Here is a 20,795-nt window from a genome sequence, read left to right on the forward strand (position 1 = left end):
CCCAGGGGAACTTTCAGCAGCTGTGTTTCACAGCGATGACTTCATTGTCTTGTGTAAGCCTTGGTTGAAAGATGACCTCATTGTTAAAATTTTAATTCACAACTAACTAAAAGATGATGAGCTGTTCATATCTGACCCCAAAACAACAGACTTACATTGCAGTTCTAGACAAGAGGCGTGTTCAGTACCATCTACAAATCTGATCAAAAAATTCAATCTCTCGGCATTACAATTTGTGATTGATTTTTTTCCAGATGTCATCATGAACCTCATGTCAGCTAGGATCAGTAAAAGGATAAATTCAATTTGAAATAATATCTGGAAAGCCATGTACACATTTACACTCCCCATATAAGAGCTTCTCTGAAATTAAATATTTGCTTTCATTTCATCAGAATAGTCAAAGTCTTCTGGGAAAATTGGTATTTTTCAGAAGTGTTTGTGTGTGGATATAAGAAGATATTTTAGGAAGGAGGAGAACATAGGGAGTAATCAGGATTAGAAGACTCCATAATGGTAGTTGGAAGTTGGAGTTTTTTTTTTTTTTAAGCCAAAATTTTCTGACTTGGGTTATTGATCATAATAAGTTGTAATTGTGGTACCATTTTGTTTGTATGCATTTTGTTTTAGTGTTGATATAAATAGTGATAAAGCTTGCCAGAAAACAACTCATTTAGCTGGTTTATGACAAGACAGACCAAATCACATTTCCTGTCATGCTCTGTGGCACCAAAAGAACTAATGTGCATCATTATGTTGTATTAGCACTGGAAAAGCTTCCTGTCTTTTTTGGGAAGTGAATAAGATGGAGAAATATGAAATTGTCTGGCAAGTCCATTTAATTCTGACTAAAATCACTTGAATACACGTCATGTCATACTTATAATGTCCAAATTTCCAAAGGTGAAATTTCCAGAATAACTCGAACTCGAGTTTTTTGTGCCTAACATGATTTCTTATGTAGAAGCTGCATGTACAATAGTGTTAGTTAGTCCAAATGGACATGCACACACACAAGTAGTAATCGTTGCTCTTCAAGTTTGTTACTTTATCCTTATCGTTCTTATTCTTATCCCTGTAATTCTCCCAGTAAACAGGTGTTGTGTAACTGACCTCTCACAGAGGGGACTCAGAGCCACTAAACTGCTGTTAGTGGGACATAAGTGAGAAATAGCTTTAGAATTTGGTCTCTGAAGCACATTAAAGCTACTCAGCGCTTCAGGGACTTTGCTAGCTCTTCACTTAAGTTCTTATGAATGAATTCAGCTGGGGGCATGAGCTTGTACCCTTCATCTTTGTGCCTAAATTAATGCGACCCACTTTCACTTTATCGGCAAGAACAACATGGTGGCAAACTCGCCCGACCTGACCCAGTCATTGCCACAGCACCAGGATGCATGCAGCTAAGCTACCAAAACTCAGGAGCTTAGTGTTGATTCTGTATTTTAAGGCAAACCAGAGGAGCTAATTATAGGACGGATTTATTAATTGTTCATGGTTTCATTTCATCTAAATCTGTCCCCGTACAGTTTATGTTCAAACTCAGTTTTTCACAGCAGCTTAAAATAAACTTTTAATTTCAAAGCAACTAAGTATAATCACCATGGAATTATATGCAGCACTGTATTGTTGTTGTTTTATATAAGCTCAAGTGAAAGCATCAAGCTTTTCTGTCTCTCTTCACACAAAGACACTCTGCATAGAATTACATTGTTAATTATTTGTACCTGCTGAGAAAACTGAAACTGTGATTTGCATTGAACTTATTTCATTTTTATCCTTGCGTGTTCTAATCTCCTTGTGTGGTATCTTTCTGCTTTTCTCTCTTTTTGTGCAGAATGTGCAAATTGTGAGTACAGACGAGAATCAGGTATTCCTGGCTCTTCAAGAGTGGTATCAGACGGACACGTACAACCTCTACCAGTCAGATCCGCAGGGAGTCTATTACTCCATTGTGTTGGAGAACGTCCGCAGCACCAAGCAGCCTGAAGAGAATGTCCTCATCGACATCCTGGAGGTCAACATTTCACCCCACACAGTCCCTGTGTAATACAAGGCAGTGTGGGCTTCACATCCCACTTTATGCATAATGAACCTAAAAGAGCTCAGCTGTAGTATAGTTTACATGACTATGTGCATTCAAATGGATAGAAACCTTTACCTATAACACTCTACAAACACACACACATAAAAGTGGAGGTGTGACACATATTAAAGTGCTTGTGATGTCTAGTAAGCCTTCAGACATATTCACTCACTCATTATTCATAGCCAGTAGCGTGCTTTAATAAATAAGTGATTCTAGGAACCTGATGTCCCTGTGCTACTAAAACAAGCTTGATCTAACACAGTTTCTTAGACAGTTGTGACTTAATAATAACATTTTACAGCTTCTACAAGATCTGAGAGATACTGAGGAATACCGCATCTTTTGTGTATGTGTGTGTATTTTTCAGGTTCGTGGCATCAAGGGCGTATTCTTAGCCAATCAAAAAGTAGATGGAAAAGTGATGACTCTCATCACCTACAACAAAGGCAGAGACTGGGAACCACTGGCTCCTCCTACAACTGATATGAACGGCAAACCTGTCAATTGCAAGCAGGTAAATGTATCTGCTCATTCCTCATTCCAGCTTCCATTCCAACATCTCAAATAGTCTTTTGCAATTCTGTTTATCTATCAGTGCTACATTAACTTTGATCTAGCCTTTGCATACATTTTAATTGTGTAGGACTGAGTTTCTCAATACAATGAAAGTTAAGCAGAATAATCAGTGTTTTTGTTTTGTTTATAAGCCTCTTTTACCTTTCAGTTCGTGTCAAATGGATTTCTCAAAAATATTACTGACATATGATATTATAAATATACTACAATTCAAAAGTTTGGGGTCAGCAGTCTTTGGAAAATAAGAAATTAATTATTTTATTCAACAAGGGTGCATTAAATGTTCAAAAGTGACAAAAGACTTTTACAGAAATTATATATCTATTTAAAATAATTGCGGTTCCTTTAAACTTTCTATTTATCAAAGAATCCATGGTTTCTGCCAAAATATTAAGCAGCGCAACTGTTTTCAACATTGACAATATGAAAGAATGTTTCAGCAAATCAGCACGTTAGAATGATTTCTGAAGGATCATGTGACACTAAAGACTGGAGTAATGATGCTTGAAATTCAGCTTTGCTGTCACAGGAATAAATTACACTTTAAAATATATTCAAATAGAAATCAGTTATTATAATAGGGTTACCTATAATAGTTTTGTAATACTATTTCACAGTATAACTCTTCAAATAAATGCAACATTGGTGAGCAACAAAGGATGAGAGACTTTTTTCAAAAACATTAAAAAATCTTACCATTCCTAAACTATTGAATACTAGTATAAATAATATGCCTATGAACTAAAAACTAGAATGCAAACACCACATTTGATTTAAATATAGGTGTGCAGATGTCATTTTCCCATCAATTCATTGCATATTCATTCAGTCACCAACAAAATCATGACTTTATTTCAATATACAGCTACAGATATATATCCAGCCCACACTCTGCTTTTTTCCTTTTCAAGATGATTGTACCGCAACTGTCTCAGACACAGACGTGAAGTCATTGACCCCTGGATCTGACTCATCTCCCACTGTTTGCGGTTGTGGGTTGGTGGGCAGAGCAGGCACTGGTTCTGCTGCTGTCTCATGAGACAAAAAAAAAAAAAAAGATCTGAATCATCAATCTACATGCACATATACACACACATATCCACAGGGCTTACTCTTTACACACATACACAGCCAGAGATGATATGTATCATTATAAATGTCCATTTTAAACACTGTGACTGGTAGATGGCCATCAATTAAGACACAGATATGGTTTCTGGCAAACATGAGACAAGACAAGACAAGATACATATCAGAAGCTAGCAGAGTTGAAAAGACATATATCGACTTCTCTCTCCTTTCCTGTCTGTCTAGCCACCCTTCTCACATCTGTCCCATCTCTCATCCCTCCATTTGACATGTCTTTTTTCCTATTGTTCTCCTCTCCTGCACACTCTCTCTACAATCCTCTCTCATTTTTATTGCTCATCTCCCATTTTTTACCCATTTCTTCTTCTTCTTTTTTAATTACAACCCCTTTTGAGGTTTTTGACACTTGAAATATGCTTTATATTCATTCTTTGATCCATCTTTTGGACATTATGTAGTGTGACTTGTGAAATGGTTATAAATTATGTGCTCCTTACTGTAGAACTTAGACTGTTATTTGTGTGTGTTAAAGCAAAATGGTTTTGTGTGTTTGTCAGTGAGTCCAGATTCTCTACTAAGTGCAGACATTATGTAAAACACTGATTGGTGGTATATGTGTTGTTTAATCACATTGGCATGATTGCCTATACATATAGATACCAAAAGAGAGTAATATTTTTCTTTGCCTCTGCTTCTCTACCTAGCCTGACTGTCACCTCCATCTCCACTTGCGATGGGCTGACAGCCCGTACGTATCTGGAACCGTCCACACTAAAGATTCTGCCCCAGGCCTCATAATGGGTGCAGGTCAGTCTCCATGGCAACTATAACCCTTTAGTATTGTCACCATAGTGTCGAGGAGCCCAAAAACTCAAATCAAATGAAGCTCTGTACTCCTCAACTTTTCAATTATAAGAAATAATTATAGTCCAGATCCAAATCTGCACTGCAGCATGCTTAGAGAAATTACGATAGTGTGTACAAAGCAGACCATTTCTTCACAAAAAAAAAGGAAAGGAATGCTGAGAAGTATTTTTAGAAGGAAAATTGAATGTGATGTACCATATAAAGAAAAAACCTTGGTTTTGAGTCTCCCCCATCCCCCTCATTTCTGAGTGTTGTGCAAAGCCATTGAGTCCACACTGAGGCACAAAAGGAGGCAGGCACAGATATATGAAATATTTCCTCTTTATTGCCACAAGGTTCATGGGGAATTGAAGAAGACAATACATTAATGTTCTTGAATCCAAGGCCTAGAGCTGTTGCCAGTTCACAAGGTCATAAAGTCTGTCCATTCCCTCAGGGTTACAGACATGTACACACACACAAAAACACAGACAGTGTCACACTGCCTTCTTCACTCTTGACTTATTTCACTTACTAACAAACACGAGTAGTTAGAGAGCCCTTCAGCTTCTGGTTTAAAGACTTATCAACACATTGCAGCTAGTTTTCACCATGTGCTGCAATTTGTTGTATTGTAATCGTTTATATTGTAATTATATTGTAATCATTTGTAAACGTAAACAAAAAGCCCTGGGCATACTTTGTTTTTTGTGCACGCACAGTCGAACGCACAGCCTTGCAAAGTATTCTTCATTTTGCTCGTTCACGTACACAGGCGTTCGACGCGTGTGTCGTTTTGAGCAATCTCTGGCCACGAGTTACAACCCATGTAAATATCTTTGTATTCTTTCATCCTAGAGTTGTACAAATGAGGGTACTTTCTTTGCACAATCTCTCGTCTATGTAGGCCTCATACAGTACGTGCATACTCTTCTGATGACGAATTACATGTCGCGCACTGTACACTGACCCTCGCGTACACGTAAAAAGCAAAGTATACTTTGGGCTAAACACTGACAGAGACTGACAGAAGAACTTATAAAAAGAGAAGAAGAGTTGTAGTAAACACTGTGAACAGAGTCAGACTTGTTGTGTACATACAGAGCAGATATTGAGCACTGAGTCTCCATCAAAATCCAGCTTTCTCTTGCTAATATTGCGCCACTCTCTCAGTAAAATGTTCAGATCTAACTAGTTCTCAGCCTTTGATCCCCAAGAGCCTCCAGGTTTCTTGCAGTTTCACTCTTTTTATATGTAGCTTGCTCACGTTTACTTCTCCCTCTCTCTTAAAATCATACAAAGTGAGGAAATTGCTGCTTTGCCTCAAGTTAAAAAGAAGAAAATTAATGTGTCTCTCTCTCTGTATTCATTTGGTGATATTCTGTTGTATCTTCTCTTCAGGTAACCTTGGGTCTCAGCTGGTTGAATATAAAGAAGAGATGTACATCACCTCAGACTGTGGCAAGACCTGGAGACAGGTGAGATTGAACACAGAGAAGAGACTAATGATCTGCAAAGTTGTTTTATAATGACTATTGGTGTCAGAAAAATGCTTCATTATAGATCCTTCTGTGACTTGTCACGAATCTTTAGTTTTGCAACACCCATCTTTTCCAAGAGACTTGGTTTGGTTTGCCCTTTGAATTCAGATCTCTGTTCCTCTTGTTCCCATTCTGCCCAATTTTATTTGACACCCTCTCATTTGCTGCTGTTTTACTGCTCATTATGTGGCAGACTTATCTCTCTGTCTTAATGTCCTTTCAGTGATTTTCGGGATTGTTGCTGCCTCTCATTTGCTCAACTGTATTTTTCTCCAACGACATTGAATCTTGATTATGATATTCATGATGATGAACTTAAAATGCCTTTAAGTGTTTTTAATTTGCTCACTCTAGGTTTTTGAGGAAGAGCATCATATTCTCTATCTGGATCATGGCGGTGTCATTGTGGCCATTAAGGACACTTCAATCCCTTTAAAAATACTCAAGTAAGATCATTTGTTTCTGTAATGTATTGTCTGGACAAATTATATTGTAATCATTTGTAAATGTAAACAAAACACTGACAAAGACTGACAGAAGAACTTCTAAAAAGAGAAGAAGAGTAGTAGTAAACTCTGTGAACAGAGTCAGACTTGTATGAAAAACAAGAATTCAAGACTTTCCTTCCCTGGCTTTTGCTGACCTGACTGTGCTGGTAATCCTTTGAGTGAGTGCTTTAAAAGGCTCATTTGGCTTTGGAGGGCTCTTCAGACCACCCTGAGTTCTCGAGCAGCCTAAATCTCTTCTTCTGCAAAGGGTTGGTAAAAGCCAACCCTTTGCCCATATAATATGAAGTGATTCACATACTAGATATCGAGTTCACCTTACTTCACAAATGTGAGTAAAAAGGAACCCTATGAAGATCAAAGAGAAAATCATTACCATCTCTCACATACGCCTTGAAGCCTTTCATCTGCGTTGAGTCTTGGCAGTACAAACAACCGCTTCTGTCAGGATAAGACTGAGAGCTTGTAGTGCTTATGCTGGCTTGTAGCCTACAAACTCTCACGTCCACACTGTGATAATCATCGGCAACTGAATGATATTTTTAGATAACAGGATGTTCACAATGTTTCTAAAGGAAAGAAATGAATGATGTTTCACACGTATAGTAAATTTTATAGTAAATGTTTGCTAAAACAACATCACATCAAACATTTTTGTCTTAGATTCAGCATAGATGAAGGACAAACATGGAGCATCCACAACTTTACCAGCACTTCTGTGTTTGTGGATGGACTTCTGAGCGAGCCTGGAGATGAGACACTGGTTATGACGTGAGTATGAATATGTCCTCTGAAAATTAAACAGCAGTTACTGGTCCACCTTAAAGGGATAGTCCACCTAAAATTGAAGGTTCTGTCATCATTTACTCACCCTCATGTTGTTTCAAACCTCTATGACTTCTCTGGAACATAAAAGAACATATTTTGAGGAATGTTTCGGGATCCTGTATTGTTTTGGATCCCATTGGCTTTAATTGTGTGGACACAAACAGCCATACAGTTTTGGAACAATATGAGGGTAAGTAGATTTTTGGGTGAACTATCCATTTAGGACTGCTATTCTGTGTTGGTTTTATGGCCTTTAGGACAAAATATTGGTTTTTCAGTCATTTTGTTTGTGCTGAGTGAGCATGATCCCCACCTTAAGGTCAGGCCTTTAGTCCATCACAAGCTGAATATTCCTTGCAGAACTTAATTTAACTTAATTTAACTGAAATAAATTTGGACACGGACCATACTAAATGCAAAGCAAAATGTTGATTTTTTTTTCAATCTCAGATATGCATTTTTAATTGTTCTTGACACTTGTGCACTGATTTCCCAAAAGCACAGATACAGGGTTCCTCCTTGTGGTGGTGAACAGTGCTTTATTTGAGATTAAGTGGAGAGCATCTTCACATAGACCCCAAACAGCAGGTGGTCTCTATATTATAAAGAGGCTGCCCTTCTGATAAAGGCAATGTGAGATTCAAAGGCTTCATTAAAGAGGCCCCTGCTCATTAGTAACACGCTGCTGATGAGCAAATTCATGTGTCTGTCCATTCGTTTGATCCATTACCAAGATGCACAATTGGGTAGAGAATGTGTTGTGACTTGACGTCAAAGTTACACTCCGATAGTCTTGCTTTTCAGTGAAAGGGATGAATGGCTTTTCTTTCAACATTTGCTGTTTGAAGCATAATCGGATGTTTATTGATGAAGGGATGGATTAATGGACGAAGGATTATGTTTGTAATGGGCAAAGGATTATGTTTATTTATATTTACTGTTGTGGACAGGGTATTTGGCCACATAAGTTACCGTTCGGATTGGGAGCTGGTGAAGGTGGATTTCCGTCAGTCGTTTCCCAGACAGTGCACAGAAGCTGATTATGACTCATGGAAACTCACTGACCTACAGGTAATATCAGGCTGTTTTCTCTAGTTACGGCATGTTCAAAGACAATAGAAGGTGAATCAAAGTGCTGTACAACTAATTTAATCTCATGAGAAGAAATAAGAAAAGATATGAGAACCATTTAAACAAAGGAAAATATTAATAATATAAGCCATATCTACAGCAATGTTTTTTTTTTTTTTAATCTTCTGTTATGGAAAGAGATTTTTATTTGTGAATCCATTTACCACTTTGGAAACATTTTACTATAAGGTCCCATTAGTTAATGTATTAACTAGCATTAAGCAACAATAAACAATATATTTGTTACAGTATTTCATCTTTGTTAATGTTAGTTAATAATAATAAAAATAAAGCTTTTCGTTTTTAGTTTATGTTGGCTCAGGTTCATTAAATAATATTAACAGATACGAATTTGATTCTGATAATGTATTAGCAAATGTTGACAAAGATTAATAAATGCTTTAGAAGTATTTTTCATTGTTAGTTCATGTTAAAGGGATAGTTCCCATCATTTATCATTTATTCACCCTCAAGTTGTTCCAAACCTGTATGAGTTTCTTTCTTGGTGAAAAACACAAAAGAAGATAATTTGAAGGATTTTCATTTTTGGGTGAACCATCCCTTTAACTAATGTAGTTAACAAATGTTAACCAATAAAACTTTATTGTGAATTGTTACCACTACTTCTCATATGGAAATGCATGACATGTTTTCTCCTAAAGGGAGAGAAATGCATCATGGGCCAGGAACGAATGTACAGGAGGAGGAAAGAGTCATCGTTGTGCATTAAAGGGAAGAGCTATACATCAGCTCTAACAGCTAAACCTTGCCAGTGCTCAGAGAAAGACTTTGCCTGGTACGAAACAGAGAGATAACCTTTGCACATTTCAAGCCAATTGCAATTTAACACATACGTCTTTGTTGTAACAGACACTCTACTTCACTTTCAAACCCCAGTGCAGTGAATTGTGAATTAGATCTGGAGCTAAAAATAGAGCTTTTTACTTGTCTCTGTGTGTTCTCAGTGACTACGGCTTTGAGCGAGCTCCCAGCCTCAGGTTAGAGGGGGATCGCTGCTATCCTGACTTCTGGCATGATCCTGACGCTCCACCTGAAAACTGCCATTTAGGACACAGCTATAAGTCCAGCACAGGGTAATACACACACATACACACACTGAAGAACATTAGACAATGCAGGGTAAAATCACCACACTTATTGAATATGTCAGAAAACACCCACTCATGCATGGCATAGACACTTTAGATGAACACATTTTTTATTCAGACTATTTTATTTATCACATATGTTTTGAAATCAGATTTTAAATGTGTCAGATCAGGCCAGATCAGATTTCAAGTACAATTTTACATCACATTTGTAAATGTCATAGTGGATGATATTACCAGGAACTGTGTCCACATTCAGTTTTCGCCATATATGTTGTGACATATCAAAAACTGTTTCCGGGTCCAAACCTCTACTTCGTTTCAAGAGATAATACTCAACATCCCAGTCACCAGTGTTTTACAGATTGTGGAAAGATGAATCACTGTCTGGCCAACCGAGATTTCGATATGGAGGTAAAGGTTAGAATCATGATGTTTTGGTAGTATTATAGCACACTGAGTGTATATTAGCACCATCTTTTGTTTGATTTTTTTCATGTGATAAAGCGGTTGGACCTGGAAACGGTTACATGTCACATCAGACTTAACAACCGGATAGTTCACAACTATGTAGTGAATAAATGAACAAGTCAGAGGTTTTGCATGAATGTATTACTTATGTTGTCTCTTTGTGAATACTGTGATGGACATGAGCAGAAGCAAATTTTTCAGTTTTCTATCCTCTTTTTCAATACTGACAGATACTCTCAATCCTGACATTATTACTATAGCAACCAAAGCAGGATTTACTGTATACAGGACTGATTAAATTGAACAAACAGATCAGATTTCATTGCTTGCAGAATGTTGAAAAGATTAGATTTGTAAACCAAATCAGATTTCAGAATCAGCTGTGTTAAGTAGAGCATGACATTCAGCAGAACCTCATTCAGCAAAACCTCAGCTGACACAAAGGTTGATGATTGTTTGTCTGTGTTTTCTGAGCCAAGACCTTTCTGAACACATTATATGGATGTTTTGTCCACCTCTTATTATGGTTATTTAGGAATGCAACGCATCTTTTCCACAACTCTTCATTATAACCAAGAGTTTAAATCCAGGCAACAACATTACATTGATTTTCCAGTTTAAGGCAAGTAAAAGCAAGTCAAAGCTAACATGTTTTGTGTTGTCTGTTGAAGTTACCGGAAGGTCATCACTAATGTTTGTGAGGGTGGCTTGAATAAAGAACAGAGCGCAAAGCAGCATTCCTGTCCTCTGCTGCCCCCTAAAGGCCTGCAGCTGGGCATCAAAGGACAGATGTTGGCAGTGGCACCTGGTGATGACATCACCTTTATAGTGCATCAGGAACAGGTTAAGTACATGGACAAAGAGACCTTTCTATCCGATTTGTTTTGTTTTGTAAATTTGTTATATTTTTGTTAATACTTCAATTAAAAAAAAAAAGAAAAAAAAAAAGGTTAAGTGCATGGATTATTTACACTAATTACTAATTTGTACTGCTAAAATGTCAGTAAAAATTAAATGATATACATATATTTAATAATAGATTCAATGTGCTAAAGATTTATAGACAAAATTTTAGGCATCTTTAACGTTGATTTGTTTCATTGTATTTCCCTCCTCAGGGTGACACCACCAACACCAGATATCAGGTAGATTTAATGGATGGGGTCAGGGCTATATATGAAAACCTGACTGTCACAGACGAACCCATTCAGCACCGTTATGAGAAGCCAGGTGTTTACCGTGTGAATGTGAAGGCTGAAAACTCTGCTGGACATGACCAAGCCACCCTTTACATTCAGGTCACAGGTCAGTGAAATCTTCAGATTTGAGTGAGAATGAACTGGATTCAAATGCCATTGCATCAAATTTTGGAACAAAATGATTAGTTATCTGTAATGCTGTGAGATTGAAAAGGTTTGCTGAATCATAATCATTAATCAGGCCCATGTAAAAAAAATCTGATATCTGATTTCAATATGGCTCATTATTTACAAAGTTGTACACATACCTTACACCATATATGCTGTTTTATCTCAATATAGGCTTGAAAACTACTGAAACACTTTTTTTTTTATTTTTTTTTTATACTGGAACTCTCAATTTGTCTCTGTTTTCTCCAGCTCCTCTACAGGATGTCCATCTGGAGGTGGTCCCAATCGTTGGCAGAAATCAAGAAGTAAATCTCACAGCTATAGTGCTGCCCATTGAGGCAAACCTTACCGTGTTTTACTGGTGGATTGGAGATAATCTTCAGGTACTCTGTGGTAATTAATACTATTATATGTAAAACTACATATCATTAAAATCATTATGCTGACTTTAAAACAAAAAACAAGAGCTGTGTACCCATGCATTTTATGAAGACAAAATGACATGTAATGAGGGTATTTATTAAATTCATAATAACACTAAATGTTTTATGTCCTTTTATGTATGTAGTGTATAAATATTGAAGAAATTGACCAATTTATTTGAGATGCTTATGATTGAAAGTTGAGGTATGACAGTTGAAACATTCAAATATATGATGTGTCTTTCCCCTCGACAGCCAAAGCTGACCCTGGAGAACAGCCTGATTGCAAGGTTCTCTGAGGAGGGTGAAGTTCCTGTGACAGTTCAGGCTTCTAATGGTCGCTCCATGGTGCAGGACAGCAAGACTGTCATTGTTTATGGTAAGATAAAACATCCCATGAAGGTGTACAGCATCAGGGGCGGACTGGTGGGCTACTGGGCAATGTGGGCTACACAAATATATATATAAAGAATGAATGATAGTTATGTATCCTTCCCTTCAGCCCAGGCGACTGGCCTACACGGCCAAATTTGGTAATTTCAGTATCCCTCAAAATGATTTTATTCGGTCCCACTTTATATTAGGTGGCCTTAACTACTATGTACTTACATAAAAAAATAAGTACAATGTACTTATTGGGTTCATATTGAATTTTGAAACACTTTGCTGCTATTGAGGTGGGATACGGGTAAGGTTAGGGAAAGCTTTGGTGGTATGGGTAGGTTTAAGGGTAGGGGTACGGTGTAAGGGATGGGTCAACAGTGTAATTATAAATGTAATTACAGAAATTAATTACAGATGTAATTACATGCAGGTGTTTTTAAAATATAAGTACAATGTAAAAACATGTACACAATATGTGCACTGTATAAAATTATTAATTTAAATGTAAGTACCTAGTAGTTAAGGCCACTTAATATAAAGTGGGACCTTTTATTCTATTCAATTAAATTCAATCATGTCTATTTAGCATGTTCAAGACTGTATTGGTCTTACAGTGCTCGTCAAAATGTTTGAGATGGCCAATCAATTCTAAGGAGGCAAGGTTGACTGTTCACAGAATCCGAGCAAGAATTACAGTGCGATTAAAGAATGCGAGATAAGATATATAAGCAGCCGAACATTGATGATGTCGAATCCAGCAATACAGTAGATGCAAGTGTTTTACGATAAAAGAAAAATAAGAAAACAGAAGAATATTTACACTCTGTTCCACAATTGGAAAGCAAATCTGTCAAGCTCCGAAAAGGACAAATACTATAACCACATATCCACGTCTCATTATATGGTATAGTTAATCATGAGTTATACTTAACTGAGCTGTGTAAATCTTCTTCTAAATTCTATTTGCCTGGTAGCACCAAGAAAGACTATAGACAAATTATAACTTGAAGTACATTTACATTTTACATTTAATCATTTAGCAGACACTTTTATCCAAAGCGACTTACAAATGAGGAGAGCAATAGAAGCAATCAAACCAACAATAGGGCAACAATATTCAAGTGCTGTGACTAGTCCCAGTTAGTCTAGCACAGTACACATAGCAAGTTTTTTATTTTTTAAATAGATGTATAGAACAGTAAGTGTTTGTATTAATAGGTATAGATTTTTTAAGTTTTTAGCCGTTTCTTGAAAGAGGCTAAAGACTCAACAGCTCTGCAGGTCATTCCACCAGCTTGGAACAGTCAAAGTAAAGGAGCACCACAGAGCGCCGTTCCCTTGCTGAACGCAAGCTTCTGGAGGGTCTGAAGTAGTGCCTTAAATTTAATGCGAGCGGCAATTGGTAACCAGTGCAAGTTTATGAGCAGAGGTGTGACATGCGCTCTCTTCGGCTCGTTAAAGACCACTCTTGCTGCAGCTTTCTGGATCAGTTGCAGAGGTTTGACACTGCATGCTGAAAATCCTGCCAAGAGAGCATTACAGTATGCCAGTCATTTATTGCTGTAAGTTATAAAAGTGCAAAAAAAGCAAAATAGCATTTATGTTTCTTTATTGTGTTGTATTTTTATGTTAGTAAGTGGTATTAGCTGTGTGTTATGGTATGGTGTGTTGCGAAACTTAAGAATTTGAAACAGATTGAGAACAATCAATGTACTGATAATGTTTAATTTCTTGATTTGTGTGAAATTTAAAATCTTACTTGAGGACTAACTGTATTTCTTTCTTGTAATGACAGTGTTAAACAGAAATAAAATATTCATGTGATTCCAGGGCTGGATTGAATATTTATGAGTGTGGTGTGATAGGATGAGGTCATGCTTGGAAAGCAGAAATGACAGTCTTCCTCAGAGACAATGTTCAGCTTGAATGCAGATTGAAGAACTGTTGTGCACAACTGTGTCACTTCACTGGTTCATATTGTTTGTCCTCAAGCTATTTTAGTAAATTTAATAAATTAAGTTGGATGACTTTGCAATTTCTGTAGACAAATGTTTGGCCGTAAGATTTTCACTGCTTTATTTTGAGATCACATCTTTTTAATTGGTTATGTGAGTCTTTTTTTTAAAGAATGTTTTTCATGTCAGTTGGAAATTCACCCAAAAATTTCAATTCTGTCATTATGTATCATACTTAAACATGTTCATGTCATTCCAAACCCATATGCTTTGCTATAGTTATTGTAAAAAGGTTTTGTATGTGAGTGCCTGACTGAAAAAGAGAAAAAGAGAATACATCCTTGTCTACAATATAGAATAATATAAATCTAATGGCTCACTTTATAGTGTTTTTGAACATGGCAGAACCCTGTTAGTTAAATTAAATTAAATTAGATTAAATTAAAACGGTTGTTTTTGATTGATAGCACATTTTTAGTTGCCATGATTCATTATATACATTATATTCACTTTATACAGCCTGAATTTTTTTCACAGCCCTTTTTTCAACTGCACAATTAACTTTTATATGTTCAGCACAATGCTTCTCTCTTCAGATCATTTCCAGGTCATCCCATTGAGTTTCAGTCGTAATTTGGACCGCTTTAACCCAAACATCCCTGAATGGAGACAAGATGTGGGACAAGTCGTAACCAAGATTCTCGCTAAGGTTCTCGTCTCAATAATGAACACTCACACACACACATTAGAGCTCTGATTGTTTTTTATACAAATGAACTCATCATGTCGCATTCTTTGTCTAATAGCTCACAGGGGTTCCTCAGGACTCTTTGGTTACCATGGTGAAGCCTGGTCTTCCCACCACTGCAGACCTGTATGTTCTTCCTCCAGTCAGCACACCAGTGAAGAGGAGTGTGTTTGTGGATAAGGTAGGTGATGAAGTCGCTCGAATGAGAAGAGATACATCCTCATACAACAAAACATTAGTCCAGCAATATAATTGTTGATACAGTGGCCTAAAATTGACATCCACAAACAACATGTCAGAGCCTGGAGATACTATTTGCATCAGGAATAAATATGATGTAAGTTTAATTCAGGATAAATGGGAGATTCTTTTCCAGTTATCTCAAAGGTAAAGAGTGTCACATTTATCCTGAATGCTACAGAAATAGCAATGAGTATTGAAGTGATATTTGTTTGTATTAAACTGTTTTGTTCTTGTGTGTGTATTCTTGATTTCTGTAGCGTATTCCCACCATAAAGCAGGTTCTGAGTGAGAACAATGTGAGCTTCATTGTGAGAGGAGGGTTACGAGTGTTGGTGACTCTTGCAGACTCAGATGCAGGTGAGCAAAATAAAACAGACACACGCACGCAAACATGTACAGCTACAAAGTATGTCAGTGAGTCAGTTAATTAATAAAACATGACCAATGTATTTCTAAGGACCTATAACTAATGACGTGTCTGCCAGCACAACAGAGACTGGTGCGTCACATTTACCTCTCGCTTTTAGAAGTGTCCTCTTTACTCTTTAAGAATATTGTCTTGCTAATGGAGAGTTATAAAATGAAAGGAAAAATAATGTAAAAATGTCTTGTTTCTGTTCTGTTTTCTGGTCTAGTGTTTAAGTTGAGTTGACTTCATTTACTCTTCATATGTATGTTTCTGTTGGCTTGCATTTCTGTTTGAGTTTTGAGCTGTCGAAATCACAGTGCTTCTTAGTTTGAACAATACATGCATGTTTGAGTGTAACTTTCCTTTAAAGATCATTTGTTGTGTTTTTATTTTTAGTATGTTTTTTAGATATTTGAATGTTTGTTTTGTTTGTTGTCTGTATCACAGCCACACAAATGGCTTTATCCACACGAGGTGTGTACATTTGTGTGTGATTTGTGTGATTTTGGTTATGGTTTGTTTGTTTGTTTTCTAAGTGTTTGGTAAGTTTATAAAAAGTGAGTCAGGTGATGATTAAAGGGATAGTTCACCCAAAACTAAAAAAAATTCTCTCACCAAGCTTAAACTGTGCCTTTAATTCCTGTGGCATTGCAGGCACTAATGATAAAGAGTTTAGCTAAATTAAAGTTTGTATGAAATGAATCACAAATGTGAGCATCAGTTTTGATAATTCTCTGCTGATGACAGAAGCTGGTGTCTCCTGCAGGTTCTCGTTTGGGTGCAGCAGGTCCAGGTGTTTGGGCTCTCGCTGTCTTTCTCCTCATAAGCCTGATCTCTGCTGCAGCATTTATTCTCTTCAAGTTTAAAAGGTTTGTCATTTGCTTCATTTTTTTTCTATTTGTAAAATACAATTAATTCACATTTTAAAATGCTACAATTTTAAAAAGTAATATTTCAATATTTAGAAGACTTTCCTGTCATTGCTGATGTGGGTTATTAGGACAAACATTTTATTTACTCAACAAAACCTATTTCCCAAATGAATGGAATGAATACAACTGATATACCTTCATATCAGAGCTGTCACCCATTTTGTCTTGCTGCCCATCACTGAATTGCATGGTACAGACATGTGTGCAGGAACCACACATTTTCTTTGAGAAACTTTAATTTTTTGATAATGCTATTCACTGTCCTGTCATACCCCATCACAGAAGAATGCATGTACAGTCCCCACATGTCTAATTGACAGCCAGCTTATATAACAGAACATGAACTACAAAACTGTGACAGGAAAAACTACAAAAACCATGGTTCCTTGCTGAGGCCAGAGGAGAGCAGCCTAACGCGTCCCTGGCTGCGTTTCAGAAAACTACCAGGGCGAAATGTCTACGCCCAGATGCACAATGAGAAGGAGCAGGAAATGACCAGCCCTGTCAATCACAGTGAGGACACGCAGAATATCATTCAAGGCGAGGAGTTCATTGATGACGACCTTGACTCGCAGACACTAGGTAACGCTGGAGGTAGAAGCAAATTCACAGTTACCCTAAACTAACCGGTCATTACTAACCAGAAACTTTATGATCGGTCACTCCCAAAACACCTACTCTAACATCAGTTACCACTAATTCAGAAATGGGGCCATTATTTGATTTCACAATAAGGTTCAGTGTGTTAATATCAGTTAATGCATCAGGCATCATTAATTATACTTTTAAAGCAGTTATTCATTTAAGTTAGTTCATTTATATGAAATTATCATCATGTTCATTCATAATACACTAATGTTAAACTTAAAGCTTAAAAATATTTTATTTAATATGTTGAATTGTTTATGTATATGTAGAAATTAACATTTAATCAAGATTCACAATACTTAATGCATTAACTTATGTTAAGAAATTTAACCTTTTTTTTTTCTTCTTTTTTCTTGATTGGGTCAAGAAGCTTTATCACTTTTACCCAACATGAAAATATATATATATATTTATATTTAACAAATATGTTATTCCACCATTAAAAATAAATATTTGTTATTTATTTTTTATGTAAATATGCTTTTTAAAATGACTTGCATATCATCACTATTTACCGCATGTCTTGATTAAAATCTATACAAACCAAAGACTAAATTATAATGATCCAAAATAATCTGTTGGTAACGTTATTTAATGTCTACATTTTCTTCAGTGTTACATTGTTCAACAACCTTGAGTGAATTTTTTTTTTTTTTCACCTGCTGGCTTTACAAAACCTGTTTCTGATGTTCTTGTTGCCAGGCAACCACTCTGGGGTGGTGTTGAGCATAAATTCAAGGGAGCTTCACAGTTACCTGACCAGCTGATGACCAATGTGAAGGTGCCAGTGATGAGCACAATAGACTATGCCTTCCTCCTCTCTCCAGATCTGACCCTTCAGAAGAGAGAGCAGAGACACACCTGCACCAAACCTTCTCTTCCTCCTTCTCTCTCTGTCTTCTCTCTGTCTTTTCCAGCCTCCGTTCCCTCATTCCAGAAGGTGGATTTTGTACCCATCTGCTGATGACCACGTACGCTCACATACATTTCCTGTCTGACTGTTGATATGTGCACCCTGCAGTCTGTCTCATCCCATGTCCACCGTCTCTCTCATTTGCTCCTATCACGGGATCATGAAATCAGCCCCACTTACTAATGCCCAGGGAGAAACTCATTGACAAATGCTTTATTTTCCATCTTTTTCACTGTGTTTTTCCTTCGGTCTGAATAGTTTTTTTACTCTCTCAGGCCACTGAGTTCTCATGGTCACTGTAAAACTCAGATTAGACTGAAAGGTGAGTGAAGGCCGTGCAGATGTGCTGCAATGCACTTAGAGCAGGATATGATGCACATTTAATTCAGGGGAAGCAATGTTTGTTAGATATAGCCAAAGGGACAATTAAGATATTCTGTCACCCTCTTTTCTTTCTATTGTAAACTTTTTTTTAAAGAAATTTTAGTTGAACCCATCAATTTTCATATGCAATAACACATCTTTTGCTTCAGTCAATAACAAAATATATTATTTTGCCCTGTTTCGTGAATATGCTATGCAGTAAAGTAATTTTTGTCTGTCTCATCTGATTCTGCAACTGTTATTAAGAGCTATGGTGCAATTAGTAATTCCGAAGATGATCGTTAACAATGATTACATTTACCCAAGAAATGCAGACAAACATGGTTTTTAGCAAGCAAATAATGCCTAGAATTATGTCTAAAAGGCAGGTGCAAAAAATTAGATACCTTTCCAGTTACTGCCAAATCAGCACAGCTAGAACCTTCTTGGTGTTCTTGGGAAAACCTGCACCAATTATAAGGGTCATGCTTACATTTACAAGGCCCAGGACATTGTTTTTGTGGGTGTCCCTATGATGGGCTCTGGAAATAGTCAGTTTTCCCATGGAGACCTATTCCTGTCTGTTTTCTCCAAGAACTGCAGTGCCAAATATTCATCTTTTAAATTATAGTTTATCTTCTTAGGCATCTTCACTGCATAATGAAACATTATCCCCTAAGAAGTCAAATCCCATCGTTCATCGTTGAAATCCTTTGTGAAAACTAGCTACATTCAAATGCTCGTTTATTTATTGGACTTTAGATTTCCTCAGAAGCATCAGCCATCGGATCTTGACAGGGAGTCAACACAGGATGATTGACAGCGTAGCATGTGCTACTTGTCAGGTGTAGTGTGTGTATAAGCCTATATTAGGCACAGAAGGACACGGTTACGTTCCCTATCGTTTGGCTTGTATATATAACAAAGTGTACATAGATCCTGCTGTATATAGCCCCTCCTAAATATGACACTTTCAATAGACCAAAATGTGCACTGTTTCCTCCCAAATGCCTCGCACTGGGTTTTCTTGAATTCAGGAGTTCTACATGGACGTGAAATTATCTCTTCTACATCTTTGTCTTTATTCAGCGTTGTTTACTGAAGGGTATTCTTAATATTTCACATCTATATCTATAACATTCACACTCACATAACTAAAGAACTGTGTGAGAAGTGGTGCACTGTGTCTGTGTGCATACTGATTTTGTTTTGTCATTTCAAGGGTTCAGCTATTTAAATCAAGGTGTCTGACTGAATAGACAGTCTTTTTCCTTACAGACTCTCGCTGTTGGAATCACTAGTGTTTATGGATGAGGGTCTCTCACTTGCACTAATCACAGTTCACGACTTGTACAGTGTTGTTCAGGTGGGTTCAGGGAACACGTCGTTTTCAACTGAAAAAGACACTTGTGTATCTTATGTCACACTAGCGAGTCAGTTCGGGAAGTCTTGACCAAATATATGATTTGCAGATTCACTGTCTCTTTAATACATTCTGTTGTGGAGCTTAGCTCAGTCTATATTTTTCCAAGATTGATTCTAACTTTGAGGATGTTTATGACAGCCTTGGATCAATAGATTCTCTCAGCATAAACCAAAAAGATGGCATCTCTACTCTGACCAGTTTATGCTTATGTATATCAATAATACAAACCTGTTTATTTCTATACAATGCAAACAGTGTGGACTTGTTGCACCAGAAGCTGAATTGTCTTTTTTAGCCTGTGTATGAAAAGTTATTTAGTGGCGTCTGGTGTGTCAACTATATTTCCATCCATGAAGTGAAAATGAGCAAAAGCTTGAGTGTTATTGGAGAGACGTCTCATATTTAGAGATGTTTCTGCATCAGTTTAGCTTTAGTGACAGCACACTCCAGCAACAAGGACACTTCTTAAATACACACCAGGATCCTTTCTGAAATTAAGACAAACATGGTGGAGAGACACAGCTGAACTGATTCTGTATTTTGTTCAATTTCATTTGTTCTTGTTACTTTATAATGTAAATGTTTTTGACTCCACTGCAACAAGTGAAAAGCACTTAATCAGCGTGTCTGAATACAAACACACTAACTGTAAAGATTTGTTTTGTTAGTTTGCGCTGTTTAATAAAGTTTTAACATTATTCATTAAGCTGGTACTTGTTTTTTTTTATGGAATGAAACATAAAACCTTACTCTTTTCATGACCATAACTTCAACATTTATTTTATTTTTATTAATT

The 20,795-nt window shown here is 36.8% G+C and overlaps 1 protein-coding gene across 5 annotated transcripts in view; it reads left to right on the plus strand.

The window, feature by feature from the left end:
- sorcs2 (sortilin-related VPS10 domain containing receptor 2) overlaps positions 1–20,705 on the plus strand; it is a 188,057-nt gene extending 167,352 nt beyond the window's left edge. For 3 of the 5 annotated variants that reach the window (XM_051901010.1, XM_051901009.1, XM_051901006.1), the window contains 19 exons: positions 1,838–2,017; positions 2,457–2,603; positions 4,459–4,561; positions 6,002–6,078; positions 6,496–6,587; positions 7,311–7,418; positions 8,426–8,546; positions 9,269–9,402; positions 9,572–9,700; positions 10,858–11,029; positions 11,305–11,491; positions 11,806–11,939; positions 12,234–12,357; positions 14,914–15,026; positions 15,124–15,246; positions 15,566–15,665; positions 16,484–16,586; positions 17,011–17,243; positions 18,000–20,705. In XM_051901010.1, coding sequence (XP_051756970.1) covers positions 1,838–2,017; positions 2,457–2,603; positions 4,459–4,561; positions 6,002–6,078; positions 6,496–6,587; positions 7,311–7,418; positions 8,426–8,546; positions 9,269–9,402; positions 9,572–9,700; positions 10,858–11,029; positions 11,305–11,491; positions 11,806–11,939; positions 12,234–12,357; positions 14,914–15,026; positions 15,124–15,246; positions 15,566–15,665; positions 16,484–16,586; positions 17,011–17,243; positions 18,000–18,064 — 2,445 coding nt within the window. In that variant the 3' untranslated portion in view covers positions 18,065–20,705. The remainder of the gene's footprint in view (positions 1–1,837; positions 2,018–2,456; positions 2,604–4,458; positions 4,562–6,001; positions 6,079–6,495; positions 6,588–7,310; positions 7,419–8,425; positions 8,547–9,268; positions 9,403–9,571; positions 9,701–10,857; positions 11,030–11,304; positions 11,492–11,805; positions 11,940–12,233; positions 12,358–14,913; positions 15,027–15,123; positions 15,247–15,565; positions 15,666–16,483; positions 16,587–17,010; positions 17,244–17,999) is intronic. The other 2 variants (XM_051901007.1, XM_051901008.1) reach the window with 2 other exon arrangements.
- Positions 20,706–20,795: the final 90 nt, after the last annotated feature.

Source organism: Ctenopharyngodon idella, chromosome 7 (genome assembly GCF_019924925.1).
Source record: "Ctenopharyngodon idella isolate HZGC_01 chromosome 7, HZGC01, whole genome shotgun sequence".
Lineage (NCBI taxonomy): Eukaryota > Metazoa > Chordata > Actinopteri > Cypriniformes > Xenocyprididae > Ctenopharyngodon > Ctenopharyngodon idella.